The 21,998-nt window shown below is 47.2% G+C and overlaps 1 protein-coding gene across 5 annotated transcripts in view; it reads left to right on the top strand.

The window, feature by feature from the left end:
• The window catches only part of ABCD4 (ATP binding cassette subfamily D member 4), a 680,822-nt gene that overhangs the window by 575,502 nt on the left and 83,322 nt on the right, over positions 1–21,998 (top strand). For 4 of the 5 annotated variants that reach the window (XM_078784391.1, XM_078784393.1, XM_078784392.1 and 1 more), the window contains exons 3-6: positions 2,802–2,929; positions 5,066–5,205; positions 15,460–15,576; positions 21,712–21,837. In XM_078784391.1, the coding sequence (XP_078640517.1) occupies positions 2,802–2,929; positions 5,066–5,205; positions 15,460–15,576; positions 21,712–21,837 (511 nt within the window). The remainder of the gene's footprint in view (positions 1–2,801; positions 2,930–5,065; positions 5,206–15,459; positions 15,577–21,711; positions 21,838–21,998) is intronic. The other variant, XM_078784395.1, reaches the window with a different exon arrangement.

Genomic DNA, 21,998 nt, shown 5'->3' with positions numbered 1-21,998 from the left:
CCCGGTCCCGCATATCCAGGACTTTTCCGCCCGGTTGGCAAACACGACCGTGTTTTCCAAGGTGGACCTCATCCGGGGCTACCACCAGGTCCCCGTACAACCAGGCGATGTCCCGAAGACGGCCGTCATCACCTCTTTCGGCCTCTTCGAGTTCCTGTGAATGCCTTTCGGGTTGAAGAATGCGGCCCAGGCGTTCCAACGGCTTATGGACAGCATCTTGCGTGACTTACCTTTCCTCTTTGTCTACCTGGACGACATCCTAGTCGCGAGCGCGTCCCGGGAGGAGCACCTGCTCCACCTCCGCACGCTTTTCGAACGCCTGGGCCAGCATGGCCTAATCATCAACCCCGCAAAGTGCCGTTTCGGCGTCGCCACCATCGACTTCTTGGGGCACCGCATCACCAGGCACGGGGCCGTCCCTTTACCGGCCAAGGTGGAGGCGGTCAGGGATTTCCCGCGACCCCGCACGGCCAAGGGGCTCCAGGAGTTCCTGGGCATTGTAAATTTTTACCACCGCTTCGTGCCCCACGTCGCCCAGCTCCTCTGCCCCCTGCACGAGGCCCTCTGGGGCAAGCCGGGCAAAGGTGACATCGCCTGGTCGGAGCCGATAGCTTCGGCGTTTGCGGGCGCAAAGCTGGCCCTGGCCAACGCCACCATGCTGGCGCACCCGGCGCCCGATGCGCCGATCGCCCTCACCACCGACGCGTCGGACTACGCGGTGGGCGCGGTGCACGAGCAGTGGGTGCGTGGTGCGTGGCAACCGCTGGCGTTTTTTAGCCGGCAGCTTCGCCCACACGAACGCCGCTTCAGCACCTTCGACCGCGAGTTGCTCGGGCTCCACCTGGCGGTCCGACACTTCCGCCATCTGCTGGAGGACCGCACCACACGGTGGCCGGAGGCCGTCCCATTGGCGGCGACGTCTGCGGCTGATGTGGCGTAAGCCTTCATCGCCACTTGGGTTGCCCGGTTCGGTGCCCCCTCGGACATTTCGTCCGACCGCGGCCCCCAGTTCACCTCGGAGCTCTGGGCCGCGGTGGCTCAAGGGCTCGGCGTGAAACTACACCGCACCACGGCCTACCACCCCCAGGCCAATGGCCTGTGCGAGCGCTTCCATCGCTCGATGAAGGCCGCGCTCCGGGCCAGCCTCCGCGATGGCAGCTGGGCCGACAGGCTCCCCTGGGTCCTGCTGGGCCTCAGGACGGCGCCCAAGGATGACCTGCGCGCGTCCTCGGCAGAGCTGGTCTTCGGGCAACCACTGCGGGTACCGGGCGAATTTATCCCCGACTCCACGGCTCCTTGGTCCGCGGCGCAACAGTGCTCCGCCCTTCAGGAGACCGCCTGGAGGTTCGCCCCGGTGCCGACGGCACACCACGGTTGACCGTCTTGCCACGTCGCCCCAGAGCTTTGCACGGCGGAGTACGTCTTCGTCTGGCACGACGCCCACCGGGCACCGCTACGGCCCCCGTACGACGGGCCCTTCCGCGTGCTGGAGACCGGGGACAAATATTTCACCATCGACATCGGCGGTGCCCCGGATCGCATCTCCGTGGACCGCCTCAAGCCGGCCCACCTCGATCTGGACCACCCCCCGCAAGCAGCTCTGCCTCCGCGTCGAGGCCGCCCCCCGGCGCTCGGACCCCGGCACCCCCCAGCCCCGCCGTCCCGCTACCCCCCAGCCCTGCACCCATCGCCAGGGGGCGTTTCGGCCGGGTCATCCGGCTTCCCCGCAAACTCACCCTTCAGGTGCGCGGGAATTCTGGGTGGGCGCGTGTGGCGGGCACAAGGGACAATAATTCCGCGCACTAGTGGGTGGCGTGAGCGTCCAGGCGGGGAACGGAAGCGCATGCCCCGCCTTTCGACCGATCGGCCACGCCCGGGGACAAGGCGTGGCCTCGGGACATATATGCGGGCTCTAAGCTCGAGCCCGCCCAGTGCTGAAGTGCGAGCTCTTAATAAAGACTTTGTTTGTACCAACGCGTTGTGGCCTACCTCTCTGGCAATCGAGTCGTGTGTGCACAGCACCACACCGTAACGTTAATGTTATAATGAATGTAATCGTAACACTAATCCCTTCATAGTGACTGTCAAGTTACTAGAGGTTAAAATATATCTTCTATATATTAAAGTAACGGCAGTTTTGTGCCACGCTATGTCATTACGTCTATCTTCAACTAAAGTATCAAACAAGTCCGGCTACGCCGCTGTTCGACTTTTGGTCTTGTTTATCGCTTCAATATCTGGATAAGTTTGTTTGTCAAAAACATGACTTACTTTCCATGTAGTTTCTAAATCACCATTCTGGCCATGAGAATCCTGGTCAAGCTGATAAAGGAGATGCATCATTTCCACTTCACTACTGGCTCCGCTCATTGTTAAAGTTTGGAGGCCACAGCAGCTTACCTCTATTCTCAAGAAACCATCAGTATGCTCACTTCTCAGCTTTGTACTCATGGGTTAAATTACCAAAATCAAATATGACTGAAACTGTTGTCTGCTAGAAAGCCAATAATGAGCATGTTGTGTCATGTGGACGGATGCTCCCTTATCTGCAAACAGACATTTAAATATCCCACAATAACTTTCAAAAATGCATGTCTTTAGGTCTGTACCTGCACTTTCCTTCCCTTGATAGATGAAGACATCAAGCATAGTGCTGACCATCTTGTTCATTCATGACCATGGTAGCAATATTGGTGAATTCCAGCAGAAATCAAGTTTTCCTTGAGATTTATATATTTATAAAACATGACCAATGTGTGGAATATCATGTCGACCTGTTATTCATCTCTGTGTGTTTACAGAGGAGCTGATCATTTACCAAGTTGGAGTTGTTCCGAGCAGATTTTATGAAGCTCTGGAAAACAAGGATCTCACGAGTTTCAAGGAGGTCGCTTTGCTTTCCTTGTTCTACATCGCTTTGAATTCCTTAGTGAGTATTTTCTGTATGGTTAATATACATTTAATTAATGTTATTCATCTACTAGCAAGAGTACCCGGAGTTGCCAGGCAACGCAGGGTTGCTTTGTGCTGGGAATGGGATGGGAGGGAAGGGGGAAGAGACAGAGAGGGGTGGGAGAAAGGCTGAGTGGGTTGGGGCAGAGAATGAGAGGGGAGGTGGGGGGGGGGGGGGAAGAAAAGGGGAGACGAGGGGGAGGGCAGGGGAAGGGGAAGGGGGGAGAGACAGATAGGGGTGGGGGAGAGAAGGGAGGGGAGGTGAGGAGGGGAAGGAAAGGGGGGAGGGTAAAGGAGAAGATGGTGGAGGGAGAGGGAAGGGGAGGAGGAGCAGAGGGGGAGGGAGAGGGGAGATAAGTGGGGGAGGAGGGGAAGAGGGAGAAGAAGGGGGAGGGGCAGAGACAGAGAGGGCAGGGGAGGGAGGGGAAAGGTAGAGGGAAGTAGGGGGGGAGGTGAGTGGGAGGGGAGGGGTGGGGGAAAGATGGAGAGGGGAAGGGAGGGAAGAGGGGGAAGGAAGGGCAGAGGGGGAGTGAAGGGCAGAGGGGGAGGGAAGAGCAGAGGGGGAGGGAAGGGCAGAGGGGGAGGGAAGGGCAGAGGGGGAGGGAAGGGCAGAGGGGGAGGGAAGGGCAGAGGGGGAGGGAAGGGCAGAGGGGGAGGGAAGGGCAGAGGGGGAGGGGAGCGTAAGGGAGCGAGAGGGGTGGGGACGGAATTGGAGGAAGGGCGAGTGGGAGGAGAGGGGGGAGAAGAGGGAGGGTGAGTAGGAGGCGAGGGAAGGGCCAGTGGTGGCACGAAAACCGCCAGGGAGGGGGTGTGGCTTTCCTAGACCAACAACGATTGAACTCCACACTCCTGAGGGGTGGCAAGCAGGGTTCAAACACCAGCCACTGAGCTCTTCCACCCGAATACAAACACCCTGGGGATAATGTACTGCCTCACTCCACCAGGATCTTGACACAGAGGACTCAAATCCATACACTTGTCAAATACGTTTTAAGCTTTGGAAAAAGGCAACAACATGATCTGATAAATTCACTCACAAAAAAACATATTGTTCTTTCTAGCAAACCCATTCAAAATACACATCTCAACCAAGCAAGGGAATTTTCACACAACTCCCACACTTCCGAACTGGGTAAGAATGAGAGCCCAATGACCACCACCCGGTCCGAAATGGAGGACGCCACCTAGAGCGACGCACTCACAGGGACATACAGCACATCCCGATGGGCCTTCAAAAACTATCCAAAATGGCATCACGCTACCTTGAAAGCATGGTCAAGTAAGGGAGAGGTGGGATGGGAGGCACTGACGCAAGAAAATGCTCAAGCCGTCCCCCGCCCCCCCCCCCCTTCCCCTAGAGAATGCCAAAGGAGACTCCTTTAACATCCACAACCATTATTCCCACGTTATTTTCCGAGTTTGGCTCCGGCCAGGGTAGGTCCCTAACAAACACACACCAATAATACATAAACACTCTGGAGTGTCCTCTTTTTTTTTTTGGAAAGTTCAAATATGGTAACCCGACTTTTGCGAGCCAGCTGGGGCAAGTCTTTCACGAGTACACATTGGTGGTGCAACGAAGCCATTGTCTGCAGGCGGGAGGCTTTGGCGATTGGATGAAAAGGTCTGGACAGGGGAACATGAAATGGCAGAATAGGGGTGTGGGAGGGGTTAAGTGTTTAACTCCGATGGGAATGAAGCAGGGCAAGGAACTCACCTCAGAGGGGAGGGATCTAGACGGGACAACACGGTTCTAACACAAGTCTCGCGGTTTTGGGCATAGAGGTGCATGGTGGAGAGTGCGGGGTGCTCGGGTTTGCCGTTGTGAGAGGGCGGTAATGGGTGACGTCGAGGCCACACCCACAAACTGGCACAATATAATTTAGAATTCAAATCGGCGATATCATTGTTAATGGTCTTAAAAACAAAAAACAAGTAGCCTATGTTCAACAGTAAGTCCAATTTGGTCTATGTGTCAAGTTTGGTGGCAATTGGCCCAGTAGTCTGGGCATGATTGGTGTTTCACACACACAAACACACACACAGAGACGCACATAAAATGACTTTTGTTTACTAATGGCGAGTCTTTGCTTTGCTTAATTCTTTTTTTCAGTTGAAAAGTGCTGATTTATACCTCTCTAAGTTGCTTGATATCAACTGGCGAAAATGTCTCACCGAAAGTCTACACTCTTCGTACTTCCGTGGCAAAGCATATTACCAACTGAGCAGCATGCAGGAAGTCATTGACAACCCGTAAGAATGCATCATTGACTTACACTAGACTAGGACTCAGGCCCTTGTAGCTTAAGACTGATGAAGGACTCAATGAGTCCATTGTAATCATAGATAACATGTCAACGATTCATGTCGCATGGGACCTTGATTGCCCCAGATTAAACATATCTTAAGCTCTACCTAAATCTAGTTTAATTACCTTAAATGCCTTAAGCACACCTTGACACAAAATATCATGGAATTTAGAAACTGTAAGATTCTGTCTCAAATGGTGTTGTTTCATTCATTAAAGTAGAATGGCACTTGGTCGAGCGCGTAGTCTCGCCTTGCTTGCTCATTCTGAACAGAAATACCATTAACTGAACACGCTACTATGATGGCCGACTGCTATTATCGCCCTTGAACCCTTACCACCCTCTTATGTGACATACGTTGGCATTATCTATAGCTTTGTTGATAATTCATTGACTATTAGGATATTTAAAAGCCACTTTTCTGCACATTAACGCAAAATTGTATCAATTACAATGAAACTCGACGGCCCATGTCGAATCTGAGAGCAAACGTCTTTCTGACAAGATAATTTGACAAGGAACATTTTTGTACCAGTTTGACGTCTCCACAATTATCCGTTCAACAGTTAATTGCTACAAATGTGTTTTTATGCCTCCGTTGACGAAACGCCGGAGGCATTATGTTTTCTGGTTGTCCGTCCGCTGTCCGTCCGTCCGCTGTCCGCCCGTCCGTCCGTCTGCGATAGGTTTTCGTTACCGCGATAACTTGAGAACAGCTGAAGGGATCTTGGTAAAACTTGATGCAAGTATGTATAATGAGGTAATGATGAACTGATTAGATTTTGGGGTCACGAGGTCAAAGACCAAAGGTGAGAGGTCATGCTAGGTAAAAATCCTGTTACGTTACGTTACGCATTTGGGTGATGATGCTGTGGTTCTTTGTATAGAGGGTTGTGCATCCATTGTTGGATTCAGAGAGCTTGTAGGTAAAATCTGTAAGATTGTCAAAGAGGATGCTTTGGTAAGAAAGATCACAACCGAGGCACGTGGCATTCCATTCAGCAATAACAACTTTGATCTTGGTGATTTCACCCATGCCAAAACAAAGCAACAGACAAGTGCTGCACTGCTTAGGTTTGTCTCAAAGCTCATCTCACAAGGTGAAATCACAAAAGCGTCACTAAGCCTGTCACAATCCATACAATCTCACATGATCAATGAACGTAACCAAACAACGCTTGGGTTGGGTGTCAAACTACACCACAAATTTGGTAGCAGTGATCTCATTCGGATCTTATATGAGCTTGGGTACATTGTGTCATATTACGAGGTGCTGCGGTTCCGGAAGTCGGCGGCGAAGTATGTCGGTGACAATGCTGCCACGCTACATCGGATGATGGGGCTCTGTCGGACAGTTGGAATCGTATTTGGCTGGTATGACAACTTCGACTTGCTGGTGTCAACTCCAAATGGTCGCCGTGAGACCCACGCCATGGCAACAGAGTTTCAGAGGCAACCAGCTGGGATCATCGAGGCCGGCAGTGCTCAGCCTGGCATCAGTACTCTCATAATCCCTCGCCTCACGTCAAAGCAGGCCAAGTCTGTGGGAAATAACAGGCCCGTACCACTTATGCACTATACTGGCCATAAGAAGGTGAAGCCCCCTGCAGTGCCCACTGGCAAGACCACCGGGATCAGCTACACCGAGGCTAGTGGTTGACAGGCCAGTCTGGTGGGTGGTGGCTGCCCAACAGAACGACACACAGTGGCTCAACAGCCTGAGCCAGGGGCAAGATGCTATGGAGTGGAATGGAGTCAACAATCAGCTAGCCAGGAGCCAGGGCACACTCAAACCTGCGAGCACCTATATGTTCGGTCCATTGATTGACGCGCCAACCTCGCACCCGGACACCATCCTCACAACACTCACGCACATGCAGAGGTCACTGCTTGACATGGGGATGACATACGTTCATCTTTCCATTGACATGCAGTTGTTTGTAGACACCAAACAGGTGTGCTGGTACCAGCCCTGCAGTTCCAGAACATAATCGCCCATCCCCGGTGTGTACCCCGGTTTAGAATAGGTACACCGTATCCCTGCGCATCGTAGGAGGCGACTAAGGGTTGGCGTCAGGAAGGGCAACCGGTCATAAAAACATTGCCTCAAACAGGGAACCATGATTGTCATGAGGCCCGCAAGGCTAACCCCTGCTCCAGCGGGGAAAATGGCCTTAAAACGACCATTCATTCATTCATTTCATTCTGGTGGGATGCATATTATACAGTCGTTCATTGGCTGCATCGCGAAGCTGATGAAAGGTTCAGCGTTGGATGTGTATGTGTCCGCAGCATAAGGGGGTCTGACAGGTATCTTCAATGGGAAGTCCTGGGTGAAAGCCATGCGGTCCTTTCGGGGCGTAACAGCGGCGCTCTTGAAGCGGTTTCCATCATCAGGGCCAAAGACCTTTGAGCAGATAGAGAAGTATCTGGACACTGCTTGCCTCCATCCTACTGGCCGGCTCTGGGTGGACAACTTCCTTCTCCCCACACTCCTTGTCCACCAGTTTGAGCGTGCAGAGAGAGAGGATGACTTCTACCTAAAGCAGCTGACCATGGAGCGCATGCTGAAGCACTTCTTCCTCGCTGGTCATGTACAGTACGCACGCTGTCTCACCCAGTACCTGCTGGAGATGCGTGCACTCTCTGCTGAGGCCAAAACGGGACCGTGTCATACCTTGTCCTTTGATCTTGACCTGATATTCACCTTGAACCGAAAAAATAACATCGGAAATAGATTCTACACCTCCCAAAACCCCTTAAAAGAGGTATTGTACATCATTCTAGGACAAACGGTTCCAAAGTTATCTATCTATAATTCCAGTAATCTCTGTCTGTACGTTTGTACGTTTGTCTGTCTGTGACCGCTGTTTCTCGACAACCACGGGTCCGATATACTTTTAACTTGCCAGGTATATTGCTGGGGACCCGAGGATGTGCCTTTTCAAGGTTTCATATTAATCGGACAATTACTTACCGAGCTATGTCCAAAAAACGATTCAACCAATCAGAGAGCAGCGAACGATCGCGTGTGCCGGCGTTGCGAATGGACCAAACCATTCCATGTAAATAGAGGGGGGGGGGGTTCTGTGGTCGTTGCGAATGGACGAAACCATTTCATGTAAATAGAGGGGGGGGGGTTGTCACTGTACTCGCAAGCCGTTCGCCGTTCGCTTTGGCGTTGCGAATGGACCAAACCATTTCATGTAAATAGAGGGGGGGGATATAATTTTAGATAGATATATAGTACGGGCATATATATAGTACGGGCATGCCCTAGTCTATCTATAATTCCAGTAATCTCTGTCTGTACGTTTGTTTGTCTGTGACCGCTGTTTCTCGACAACCACGGGTCCGATATACTTTTAACTTGCCAGGTATATTGCTGGGGACCCGAGGATGTGCCTTTTCAAGGTTTCATATTAATCGGACAATTACTTACCGAGCTATGTCCAAAAAACGATTCAACCAATCAGAGAGCAGCGAACGATCGCGTGTGCCGAACGTGGCGGGCACACTCTGCCTCGGATGGCACATTTGAGAGCGTATTCATTTATTTCACGTTTGCAAACTATGTTGGCGTTAAACTATGTTTTACAACTAATAAAAACGAATTTGCGATTCATTCGCTTTCCTGCGCGTTTGTGCACGCGATGGCGATTTCTTTACCAAACTCCGGAAGCCGTTCGCTTTGGACCAAACCATTGCATGTAAATAGAGGGGGGGGATTGTCACCACTCGCAAGCCGTTCGCTTTGGACCAAACCATTTCATGTAAATAGAGGGGGGGGGATATAATTTTAGATATAGATATAGTACAGGCATGCCCTAGTCTATCTATAATTCCAGTAATCTCTGTCTGTACGTTTGTTTGTCTGTGACCGCTGTTTCTCGACAACCACGGGTCCGATATACTTTTAACTTGCCAGGTATATTGCTGGGGACCCGAGGATGTGCCTTTTCAAGGTTTCATATTAATCGGACAATTACTTACCGAGCTATGTCCAAAAAACGATTCAACCAATCAGAGAGCAGCGAACGATCGCGTGTGCCGGCGTTGCGAATGGACCAAACCATTCCATGTAAATAGAGGGGGGGGGGGTTCTGTGGTCGTTGCGAATGGACGAAACCATTTCATGTAAATAGAGGGGGGGGATTGTCACTGTACTCGCAAGCCGTTCGCCGTTCGCTTTGGCGTTGCGAATGGACCAAACCATTTCATGTAAATAGAGGGGGGGGATATAATTTTAGATAGATATATAGTACGGGCATATATATAGTACGGGCATGCCCTAGTATTTGCAATATGGCCACCAGAGGCCGTCTCGGATTTATGGAATTTACCAGAGTTGCCCAAAGATGAAGTTTGGGCAACCAAGCTGAATTTTCTGTAGGAACCCATGGGAGTATAAATCCATCAAAAAAACTTCATAGGATAGAACATTTCTAGGTTAATGAAATGACCAATGGACTTGAAGGTTGGTCCAAGTCATTCAAGAACCGGCTGGCCATGCCTGACGTTCACCTAGTTATGGCAGGAATTTGGCCATGGTGCTGGTGATACTCGTCTACTCTTTGTGAAGCACACCATGGGATCTTTAACGTCCACCAACCCATGCTAGGAGAAAGGGAACCCCAGTTTAACGTCCATCCGAGGGACGGCACACACATTGATGAATACCCTGCCTGTGAAATACCAGGATGACAGTTTATACCTCGGTCGGGATTCAAACTCAGGCTACACAGCTAAGAGGTGAGTGTGCGTACCGGTACCTCCAGACCCTCCTGTCAGCCCACCAAGTTCAACATCAAAGGCGTAATTTTAAATGCCCAAAGAGTGAAGATAGTCAAATATGACTTTCTCCACAAATGGTGTGTTCTGTTAGCAAGCAGCTTGCTTGGTGTGTTCTGTTAGCGAGCCGCTTGCTTGGTGTGTTCTGTTAGCTAGCTTGGTGTGTGCTTGGTGTTTTCTGGTGTGTTCTGTTAGCTTGCTTGCTGTTAGCTTGCTTGGTGTGTTCTGTTAGCGAGCAGCTTGCTTGGGGTGTTCCTATAGCAAGCAGCTTGCTTGCTGTGTTCTGTTAGCGAGCTGCTTGCTTGGTGTGTTCCGTTAGCTAGCTTGGTGTGTGCTTGGTGTGTTCTGGTGTGTTCTGTAAGCTTGCTTGCTGTTAGCTTGCTTGGTGTGTTCTGTTAGCGAGCAGCTTGCTTGGGGTGTTCCTATAGCAAGCAGCTTGCTTGCTGTGTTCTGTTAGCGAGCTTCTTGCTTGGTGTGTTCCGTTAGCTAGCTTGGTGTGTTCTGGTGTGTTCTGTTAGCTTGCTTGCTGTTAGCTTGCTTGGTGTGTTCTGTTAGCGAGCCACTTGCTTGGTGTGTTCTGTTAGCGAGCCGCTTGCTTGGTGTGTTCTGTTAGCGAGCCGCTTGCTTGGTGTGTTCCGTTAGCAGCTTGCTTGGTGTGTTCCGTTAGCGAGCAGCTTGCTTGGTGTGTTCCGTTAGCGAGCAGCTTGCTTGGTGTGTTCCGTTAGTGAGCAGCTTGCTTGGTGTGTTCCGTTAGTGAGCAGCTTGCTTAGTGTGTTCAGTTCGTGAGCCGCTTGCTTGGTGTGTTCCGTTAGGCAGCTTGCTTGGTGTGTTCCGTTAGCAGCTTGATTGGTAAGCTTCATTGGTGTGTAAGCTTGATGTGTGTAAGCACATCTTGCTTGAGGTGTGTAAGCTTGATTGTAAGCTTGATTGGTGTGTTCTGTTAGCGAGCAGCTTGCTTGGTGTGTTCCGTTAGTGACCAGCTTGCTTCTTGTTTTCCGTTAGCGAGCAGCTTGCTTGGTGTGTTCCGTTTGTGAGCCGCTTGCTTGGTGTGTTCCGTTAGGCAGCTTGCTTGGTGTGTTCCGTTAGCAGCTTGATTGGTGTGATCTGTTAGCGAGCAGCTTGCTTGGTGTGTTCCGTTAGTGACCAGCTTCCTTCTTGTGTTCCGTTAGCAAGCAGCTTGCTTGGTGTGTTCCGTTAGTGAGCAGCTGGCTTGGTGTGTTCCGTTAGCGAGCAGCTTGCTTGGTGTGTTCCGTTAGCAGCTTGCTTGGTGTGTTCCATTAGTAGCTTGCTTGGTGTGTTCCGTTAGCGAGCCGCTTGCTTGATGTGTTCCGTTAGCGAGCAGCTTGCTTGGTGTGTTCCGTTAGTGAGCTTCTTGCTCGGTGTGTTCCGTTAGTGAGCTGCCTGCTTGGTGTGTTCCGTTGGCGAGCCGCTTGCTTGGTGTGTTCCATTAGCAGCTTGCTTGGTGTGTTCCGTTAGCAGCTTGCTTGGTGTGTTCCGTTAGCAGCTTGCTTGGTGTGTTCCGCTAGCAGCTTGCTTGGTGTGTTCCGTTAGCAGCTTGCTTGGTGTGTTCCGTTAGCAGCTTGCTTGGTGTGTTCCGTTAGCAGCTTGCTTGGTGTGTTCCGTTAGCAGCTTGCTTGGTGTGTTCCGTTAGCAGCTTGCTTGGTGTGTTCCATTAGTAGCTTGCTTGGTGTGTTCCGTTAGTGAGCCTCTTGCTCGGTGTGTTCCGTTAGCGAGCCGCCTGCTCGGTGTGTTCCGTTAGCGAGCCGCTTGCTCGGTGTGTTCTGTTAGCGAGCAGCTTGCTTGGTGTGTTCCGTTAGTGAGCCACTTGCTTGGTGTGTTCCGTTAGTGAGCCGCTTGCTTGATGTGTTTGGTTAGCAGCTTGCTTGGTGTGTTCCGTTGGTGAGCCACTTGCTTGGTGTGTTCCGTTAGCAGCTTGCTTGGTGTGTTCCGTTAGCGAGCAGCTTGCTTGGTGTATTCCGTTAGTGAGCCACTTGCTCGGTGCGTTCCGTTGGCGAGCCGCTTGCTTGGTGTGTTCCGTTAGTGAGCCACTTGCTTGGTGTGTTCCGTTAGCGAGCAGCTTGCTTGGTGTGTTCCGTTGGCAAGCCGCTTGCTCGGTGTGTTCCGTTAGCGAGCCGCTTGCTCGGTGTGTTCCGTTAGCGAGCCGCTTGCTCGGTGTGTTCCGTTAGCGAGCAGCTTGCTTGGTGTGCTCCGTTGGCGAGCCGTTTGCTTGGTGTGTTCCGTTAGCAGCTTGCTTGGGGTGTTCCGTTAGCAGCTTGCTTGATGTGTTCCGTTAGCGAGCAGCATGCTTGGTGTGTTCCATTATTAATCAGCTTGCTATTGCTTGCCAAGCCAGACATTCCGTATCAACCGCTTTACAAACTGCTCGTCCAGTCACTTGGCAAAGGAGAAAAGCGATTTCGTCCAGGTAAAATAAGGTTTGACTTTAAACAAATTGCAACAGAATTATGAAATAAAGAGTACGAACACAAGTAACCCTATGGCTATTCAGTTTGTTTTTATGTGGATTGTTATTGTATGCTACATGGTTCTCAATGCATCAATTGCATTATTAGCGCCCATTGGACTTAGTCTGAATCGGGGCTTATGGATTTGGTCTTGTGCGTCCGTGTATCTGCAACCGTATCTCGGAGATGTATGGACCGATTTTGTTCGTGCTTGGCACAAAGACAATACCCGACGGTATGCATATGCACATCATTTTGTTTCCCGATGTGATCAAAGGTGGCCGACTGGTGGTCAATTCAGTTCTAAAAAAACCCAGGTTGAACAGGTCCTCAACCATTTCTCAGACATGCATTTGCCGATGTTGTTCAAACTTGACACACCGATAATTAATGAATGATGGCTTACATATGCACGTCATTTATTTTGAGATCAGATCCAAGATGGCTGACTGGCAACCATTTTGTTACTAAAACGTGTCTCCAACTATTTCTCGGATATGCATGGTCCAATTTTCTTCAAACTTGACACAAAGACAATACATTAGAGTATACATATGCAGAAGATCTTGTTTTGTAATTCGACCAAAGATGGCTGAATGATGGCCTTTAACTCCACACAGCAAAATTACTAAAACCACGGCGGGGCGATGACATTTTATGTATTTTTCTTCTTGTTTGTATTATCGTGATAATGAGGTCCATTATCGTGCTATATGTTTTTCCATTGCCGATCAGGCCTAAATTATATATATATATATATATATATATATATATATATATATATATATATATATATATATATATATATATATATATATATATATAATGGTATCTGTAATCTGATTCTCCAACCTAATGAGCGGACAACATGACGTCATTGCCATGCACGTCCGCCTTGCCTGCAAAGTTCCAGAGGAACCATCTAGCAGTGCGTCATTACGGATTACGTCACCGCGTGGCAGGCGGTGCTTATCGCTCCCAGCAAGGTGCAGCAGCAGCTGTATGGGACACCTTGCTGGCGGTTCTCCACTGATGATATGAAGGTCGCATAGTGACTGATATAAAAACCGAAAGGGTCACAGAGTTACAAGTGTATGGAAAGCCTCACTGCGTTGCCCTGATGAAGCCCCAACAAGGGCGAAACCAGGTCGGTAACTGTGAGTTTTGCATGCACTTGTGACAGTATCTGTATTTATAATCCGTAATGACGCACTGCTAGATGGTTCCTCTGGAACTTTGCAGGCAAGGCGGACGTGCATGGCGATGACGTCATGTTGTCCGCTCATTAGGTTGGAGAACCAGATTACAGATACCATTATTAGTAACTCCCAACCGCAACCAGGTCGACTCCATATGATGAGTGGATACCAGAGATAACGTCACCGCGTGGCAGGCGGTGCTTATCGCTCCCAGCAAGGTGCAGCAGCAGCTGTATGGGACACCTTGCTGGCGGTTCTCCACTGATGATATGAAGGTCGCATAGTGACTGATATATATATATATATATATATATATATATATATATATATACAGTATATATATATATATATATACAGTATATATATATATATATATACAGTATATATATATATATATATATATATATATATATATATATATATATATATATATATATATATATATATATACATACATACATATACACTGTATATGGTGTTTCAAAAAGATTGATACAACTTTGACTTCCTGCCATTTCTTTGTCTTTTGACTTGACCTATAACGTTTTCCTTTTCAGGGTTTGGTGGTGTTATCGTTGTATTTGTTCCCTGGGATTTCTAGCTCTATAGCTCAACGATGCCATTGACAGTGGAGCAGAAGACAAAAGTGGTGCCTCTGTGCTATGAGACTAAATCATATGTAGACACCCCCTGGAGGTTCTGCCGGGAATACCACCTCAGAACACGTGATGGACCCACAAATTGTACCATTCAACGTATTGTGAAACATTTTGAACGCAAGGGTACAGTGCAAAACCAGAGCAAGGGCAACAGTGGCAGGCCAGCATCAGTGACCAAGAGCCAAGCCAACATTGACGCCGTGCGGGATTCTGCAGTGGACAGTCTCAAGAAGTCCCACCGCCGGCGCTCCCAAGAGCTGGGCATAAAACCAACATCAGTCTGGCGTATCCTCACGAAGGAACTGAAGATTTTCCCATACATCATCTCTATTAGACATAAACTGAGTCAAGATGACAAAAGAAGGAGACTTGATATGTGCAACAAACTGGATCAACCTGATGTGGTTCAGTGATGAAGCCCATTTACACTTGAACGGTGCCATCAACAACCACAACAACATTTTCTGGGGGGCATAACCACCTGAGACCTACAGGAAAGTTGGACAGAACTTTGGAGTCAGGATCAATGCCTGTCTGAACCGTGGAGGGACACATATCGAGAATGCCAATTACAAGGTTTTTGCGAAAATACCGATTTCAGACCTTGGGCTCTCACTAATTCTAGCACTTACTGCAATAGCAATCAGTGATAGAAAATACCATGTCATAAGCTTTCAAGAAATGTTTGGTTCACGTTCCTGAGGTTTCCGTTTCTTTGTAAATAAACGTTTAAAGTTGTATCTCTTTTTTTGAAACACCCTGTATACATATATTCACATATTTAGTTTGATTACAAAATTTCATCAGTTTGAGAACAAAGTGGATGGGGAGGGGCTTTGCCGTTTGAGATGCTTTCTAATCTTTTTTTATTTTATTGGCAATACAGTATGTCATGACATGGAATATTTACAATATTGTAAATCCAATTTGCAATTGGAATCATTACAATATTTTCAACACAGTTGTTTGCATCTCATGATACCTTGTAGCACTCCATTTGTAGCAATGAGATAACAAATATTTTTTCAAGTGTATGATAATTATTTTTCTGGTTTAGTACTAACAAATTGGTGTGCTATTTCAGAGACCAACGAATCATGCAGGATGTGAAAAAGTTCTGCTCACGATTAAGCGTGATGGCCAGTAAGGTGGTTGTGTCACCTTTCACCCTCACTTACTACACCTACCAATGTGTTACCAGGTATGCATGATTAGATGACAGCTCGAGGTAAAGCCAATAGGGTTTTTAATTTTAATTTCAGGGGGATAAATTGAATATCAAAGGAGGTAGAGTTAACATTGTACATGGGTTCATTGAGGCCTCACCTCAAATATTGTATAAAGTTTTGGTCCATTGTGATCATAGATAAACTGCCAGACATCACCATCCCATGCAATCATTGCTCGGGCCTTGTCCTTTCAGACGAATGAACCGGCTGTGGACGACAGATCTCGTTAGAGTTTCAATACGTTGGAAACAGGAGAATAAAGATCTGTTTGGCTTTCCTGGCAGATGACTAACAGCCTCTAACCTCAACCATAACTATCCATCGCTTAAATTGGTAATTGTCCGGTGGAAGATTTGACCACATATCCACCCACTGTTGAACATTAAATTGGTAGTCAGAATTGGGATCAGGACACTGACCGTTTGAATCCGACTACCATTACAATACTATATATATATGAGGGGCAATCAATAGGTAACCTTAAAATATTTTTCACAACTTGTTTATTGCATGTACAGTCAAATGAAAAAGTAAGTACACCCCATGTAAAGTTTTGACGTTTTCAACATATTTCAACACACAGCTATTTGATCTTCATTTCAACAATATTGAGAGATAAAGGTGATATAATACAACAAATATCATGAAACATTTACATTTTGTAGTCCATTGTATAATTTAAAAAAACATAAATGCAAATTTCGCATGTGGAAAAAGTAAGTACACCCTTGGCTCCAATAGGTGGTATTGCCCACTTTGGCAGAAACAACCTCAAGTAGGCGTTTCTTATAATTGTCTACCAGTCTCCGACATCGACTGGGAGAAATTTTTGCCCACTCCTCGTGCAGAATTCTTTCAGCTGTGCGATGTTTGAGGGGTTTCTTGCATGCACAGCTCGTTTCAAATCCCCCCACAACATCTTGATGGGATTTATATCCGGGCTTTGACTTGGCCATTCCAGACCCCTCCATTTCTTTCTTTTCAGCCATTCCTTGGTGGAGTTACTGGTATGTTTAGGGTCATTGTCATGTTGCAAGGTCCACCTTCGGTTGAGCTTCAACTTTCCGACAGATGGCCTCACATTATCCTCAAGCACCCTCTGGTACAATGAAGAATTCATAGTGGATTCTATGATGGTGAGCTGCTCAGGCCCTGATGCAGCAAAGCTGCCCCAAACCATAATATTTCCACCACCATGCTTTACAGTTGGTATCAGGTTCTTGTGGTCAAATGCTGTCTTTGGTTTTCGCCAAACATGTCTTCTGGTACTGTGGCCAAATAGCTCTACCTTTGACTCATCTGTCCAGAGCACATTGTTCCAGAAGTGCTGGTCTTTGCCGAGGTGTTCATTGGCAAACTTTAGTCTTGCCCTGATGTTCTTTCTGGACAGCAAAGGTTTCCTCCTGGCACACCTCCCACGTAGATCAAATTTGTGCAGCCTCTTTCTAATGGTAGACTCGTGCACTTTGACATCAACAGTGGCAAGAGCTACCTGTAGGTCCCATGATGACATTCTGGGGTTCTTAGAGACTTCTTTCAGCATCTTTCGGTCTGCTCTCGGGCTGAACTTGCTGGGGCGGCCTGGCCTGAACAAGTTGGCAGTTGTTTGGAATGTTCTCCACTTGTAGATGATCTTCCGGATAGTCAAATGATTGATTTCAAATTGTTTGGAGATCTTTTTAAATCCCTTCCTAGACTCGTAGGCATCTATAACCTTCTTTCTGAAGGCCTCAGAGAGCTCTTTTGATCTCGGCATGGTGACACCACACACTTCAACAACAAAGAGCAAACCAAACTAAATGTCTGAGGTTTAAATAAGACAGGTTCCTCCAAGATCCTCTCTAACGATGTTCTAATCATTTGCACTTGAGCTGGTGCACTTGATTCTAATTTTAGGTATTTGAAGTAGTGATAAATGTGGGGGTGTACTTACTTTTTCCACATACCAAATTTGCATTTATGTTTATTTAAGTTATACAATGGACTACAAAATGTAAATGTTTCATGATATTTGTTATATTATATCACCTTTATCTATCAATATTGTTGAAATTAAGATCAAATAGCTGTATGTTGAAATATGTTGAAAAAGTCAAAACCTTACATGGGGTGTACTTACTTTTTCACGTGACTGTATGTGTGTAACAACTGTTATTTTTCAACATAAATTCCATTGCGTTCAATGCATTTTTTCCAACGCCAAGGCGCCAAGGCCCGGATCCCTCCAGAAAAAAATATTTTGACTGCTTGTGTAGCCATTCGTGCACCGCCTCTTAGACCTTTTCATCGAATCGGAAAGTGGTTCCACCAAGCATCTCTTTAAGTGGCCCAAAGATGTGGTAATCTGAAGAGGCGAGGTCTGTCGAGTATGGTGGAAGAGGAGGACACTCAAAATGCAGGTCCTCGATTGTTGCAGCTGTAGCGAGGGCAGTATGGGCAAAACATTTCATGCTGCAGCAAAACACCGGTATTGAGTAGTCCACGACGTTTTTATCTGATTGCTGGTTTCAGATGATTTTTAAGGAGGTCGCAGTATGATGCACTGGTGACTGTGGTCCCTCTGGGCATATAATGTTCTACAAGTGGGCCTCAGCTATCCCAGAAGAGTGTCAGCATCACTTTTCCAGTGGACGGCTGTGTGCGGAATCTTTAGGGCTTCGGTGAAGTTGCATGGCGCCACTCTTTGCTTGCCCTCTTTGTTTCTGGCTGAAAGTAGTGGACCTAGCTTTCATCCCCAGTCACTACGCCCTGTAATAAAACGTCGCCTAAAGGACTCTCAGAGTTCTCAGGACACTTTTTTCACATTTTGTTATGTTGCAGCCTTATGCTGAAATCGTTTAAATTCATTTTTTCCCTCATCAATCTACACTCAATACCCCATAATGACAAAGAGAAAACAGGGTTTTAGAAAGTTTTGCAAATTTATGAAAAAGAAAAAACTGAAATATCACATTGACATAAGTATTCAGACCCTTAACTCAGTACTTAGTTGAAGCACCTTTGGCAGCGATTACAGCCTCGAGTCTTCTTCGGTATGACGCGACAAGCTTTGCACACCTGGATTTGGGGATTTTCTGCCATTCTTCTCTGCAGATCCTCTCAAGCTCTGTCAGGTTGGATGGGGACTGTCGGCGGACAGCCATTTTCAGGTCTCTCCAGAGATGTTCGATTGTGTTCAAGTCAGGGCTCTGGCTGGGCCACTCAAGGACCTTCACAGAGTTGTCCCTAAGCCACTTCTGCGTTGTCTTCGCTGTGTGCTTCGGGTCATTGTCCTGTTGGAAGGTGAACCTTCGGCCCAGTTTGAGGTCCTGAGCGTTCTGTTTCAGGTTTTCATGAAGGATATCTCTGTACTTTGCTCCGTTCATTGTTCCCTCAACCCCAACCAGTCCCCCAGTCCCTGCTGCTGAAAAACACCCCCACAGCATGATGCTGCCACCACCATGCTTCACCGTTGCGATGGTATTGGGCAGGTGATGAGCGGTGCCTGGTTTCCTCCAGACATGACGCTTAGAATTGAGGCCAAACAGTTCAATCTTGGTTTCATCAGACCACAGAATCTTGTTTCTCACAGTCTGAGAGTCCTTTGGCTGCTTTTTTACAAACTCCAAGCGGGCTCTCATGTGTCTTTCACCGAGGAGAGGCTTCCGTCTGGCCACTCCGCCCTAAAGCCCAGATCGGTGGAGTGTTGCAGTGATGGTTGTTCTTCTGGACGTTTCTCCCATCTCAACACAGGATCTCTGGAGCTCCGCCAGATTGACCATCGGGTTCTTGGTCACCTCTTTTACCAAGGCCCTTCTCCCACGATTGCTCAGTTTGGCCGGGCGGCCAGCTCTAGGAAGAGTCCTGGTTGTTCCAAACTTCTTCTATTTAAGAATTATGGAGGCCACTGTGCTCTTGGGAACCTTCAATGCAGCAGAAATTTTTTTATAGGCTTCCCCAGATGTGTGCCTCGACACAATCCTGTGGCTGAGCTCTGCAGGCAGTTCCTTCGACCTCATGGCTTGGTTTTTGCTCTGATATGCATTGTCAGCTGTGAGACCTTATATAGACAGGTGTGTGCCTTTCCAAATCATGTCCAATCAATTGAATTTACCACAGGTGGACTCCGTTCAAGGTGTAGAAAGATCTCAAAGATGATCAAGAGAAATAGGAGGCACCTGAGCTGAATCTAAAGTGTTATAGCAAAGGGTATGAATACTTTTGTCAATGTGATATTTCAGTTTTTTCTTTTTAATAAATTTGCAAAACTTTCTAAAATCCTGTTTTCTTTTTGTCATTATGGGGTATTGAGTGTAGATTGATGAGGGAAAAAATGAATTTAAACGATTTCAGCATAAGGCTGCAACATAACAAAATGTGAAAAAAGTGAAGGGGTCTGAATACTTTCTGAATGCAATGTATAATGTATGTATGTATGTATATATATATATATATATATATATATATATATATATATATATATATATATATATATATATATATATATATATATATATATATATATATATATATATATATATATACACATATATATACATACATACATACATACACACAAGCATGAGTACCTGTCCCCAGTGACAGGAAATGTGATTGGGCATTTCAAGTCCCACCACTACCAACATCCTTCCTTCTCTTGGTCTGGACCTGCTCATGAGATGGAAATGCTTGTTCTGACCGTCTCTTTTGCCTCTGTGCTGTATCTAATGCTTGTTCAAGTTCTCAGGTTTCTGGATTTTCACTCTGACTTCTCTTGGCTGCAGTCTTGTACAGTCGTATGTTAGCGAGTCAATATGCAGGCAGCTTTTGACAGTATTAATGCAAGATTGCTGGGTAAACAACATTTTGTGTCCTCCCATTTGGAGCCAAAAGAGTCAAAACCTTTGAAGTTCCCAAACAAGAGAGTGCAACGTGAAGTTGGCCATGAGTGAAGGCAGAATTTTGCAGGTTGATGCCAACTTCCTTGAAAAAATTACCCTGTGACGTATCGATGGTCATGCTGAAACAAAGCTTCTTGGGAAATTGGAGCCTTCTAAGCATGAATGGAAAAGGTGAGACAGAAGGCGATCGAGGAATAAATACCTCGTGTCCAGCATAGGGCCCTGTCGAAACTTTGGCAAAGATAACATTTTTGCAGAGTTTTATATTCATCTTTTGATCTCAAATCCAAATTTCCTGAGTACATGGCATTAATAACAAATTTTACTTCACCATTCCAATACTTATGGAGGGCACTGTGTATGTATCTGTGTATGTATGTATGTATATGCCCTTCCTGACGCCACCACAGAATCAGCTGTGGAACTCGCCTTTGTCTAAAGAGACATACCCAGCGAGGCAGCAGAGAGATTTGAAATCACTTTCCTTCTCCGAGGTGGACTGCCTACCAAGGCTAAAGAGCTCCACCTACCCTGGTTGGATTAGTGAGTGTCACAGCAAGTTCTCACAATGGAAGGCCATGCACACTACACCTCTAGGGTACCAACCTCCTTGAGATCCTTCAGACGTTTAGCCAGAGCCCTCAAAAGCACTGTTACCATGGTGGGAAGTGTAGAGGTTATGTACCGGAAGGAAGGGCTTACACACTCGGCCTTCTTTTCGCTCGCAGAGCTATCCTAGTTAAAAGCAACGAGTGGTAAACCACATCGCACCCCACGACAGCACGAGACGCATACACCTGCCCTGTGAAAAACAAACGACAAGCACCACAATATAGGAGTATATACATTGTTGTGATGGTCTGTTCCTGCGCCCTGCCCCATTGCTGTGCTCCTCCTTCTCACCACTACACCTGGAAAATAGAGTCCATAAACTTATACATTGATGCATGGTGTTGGTGTCATACAGGTATGATGGGCCAAATGGCCTTCTCCTGAATTAAAGTTTCCAATTGTATTTCCTTGTATTCTGTACTCTGCAATATATTGAGCTGAACAAACCCTCAACCTTCATTGTCGAACTTCATTCCATATTGCTACTTTATAAAATCGACAGTATGTTTTTAAAGTGCAATTTCCTTTGCAATGCCAAACAGCATTGCCACTGATCTTTGTTCTTCACCGGTCCATTCATTTATTCTTCAAAATGCCCTTTCTTTTATTTTGCAGCACAAGCTGGCAGGGTCCTGTGTCTCTCTTTGTTTATTTTCTCATTGGAACGTGCATCAACAAGTTGCTTATGAATCCTGTTGTTTCTGCGGTAGTTGCTCAGGACAAGCTCGAAGGAAACTTCAGGTTGGACATAGCATTGGTTGTTCGTTGAAGTTTACCTTAGGTTCTTGTTTGGTATGGTAAATCTAATGCTAAATGGGATAACATCATATCTCAAATCTATCCAGCTTTCGTAAACTCGCTGAATAGAGAAGCAGTACTCGTAAGTTGTATCGAAATAATCT

Source organism: Myxine glutinosa, chromosome 9, assembly GCF_964187855.1.
Source record: "Myxine glutinosa chromosome 9, kmMyxGlut1.1, whole genome shotgun sequence".
Classification (NCBI taxonomy): Eukaryota; Metazoa; Chordata; class Myxini; order Myxiniformes; family Myxinidae; genus Myxine; species Myxine glutinosa.
This window is presented reverse-complemented; position numbering and strand designations above follow the sequence as displayed.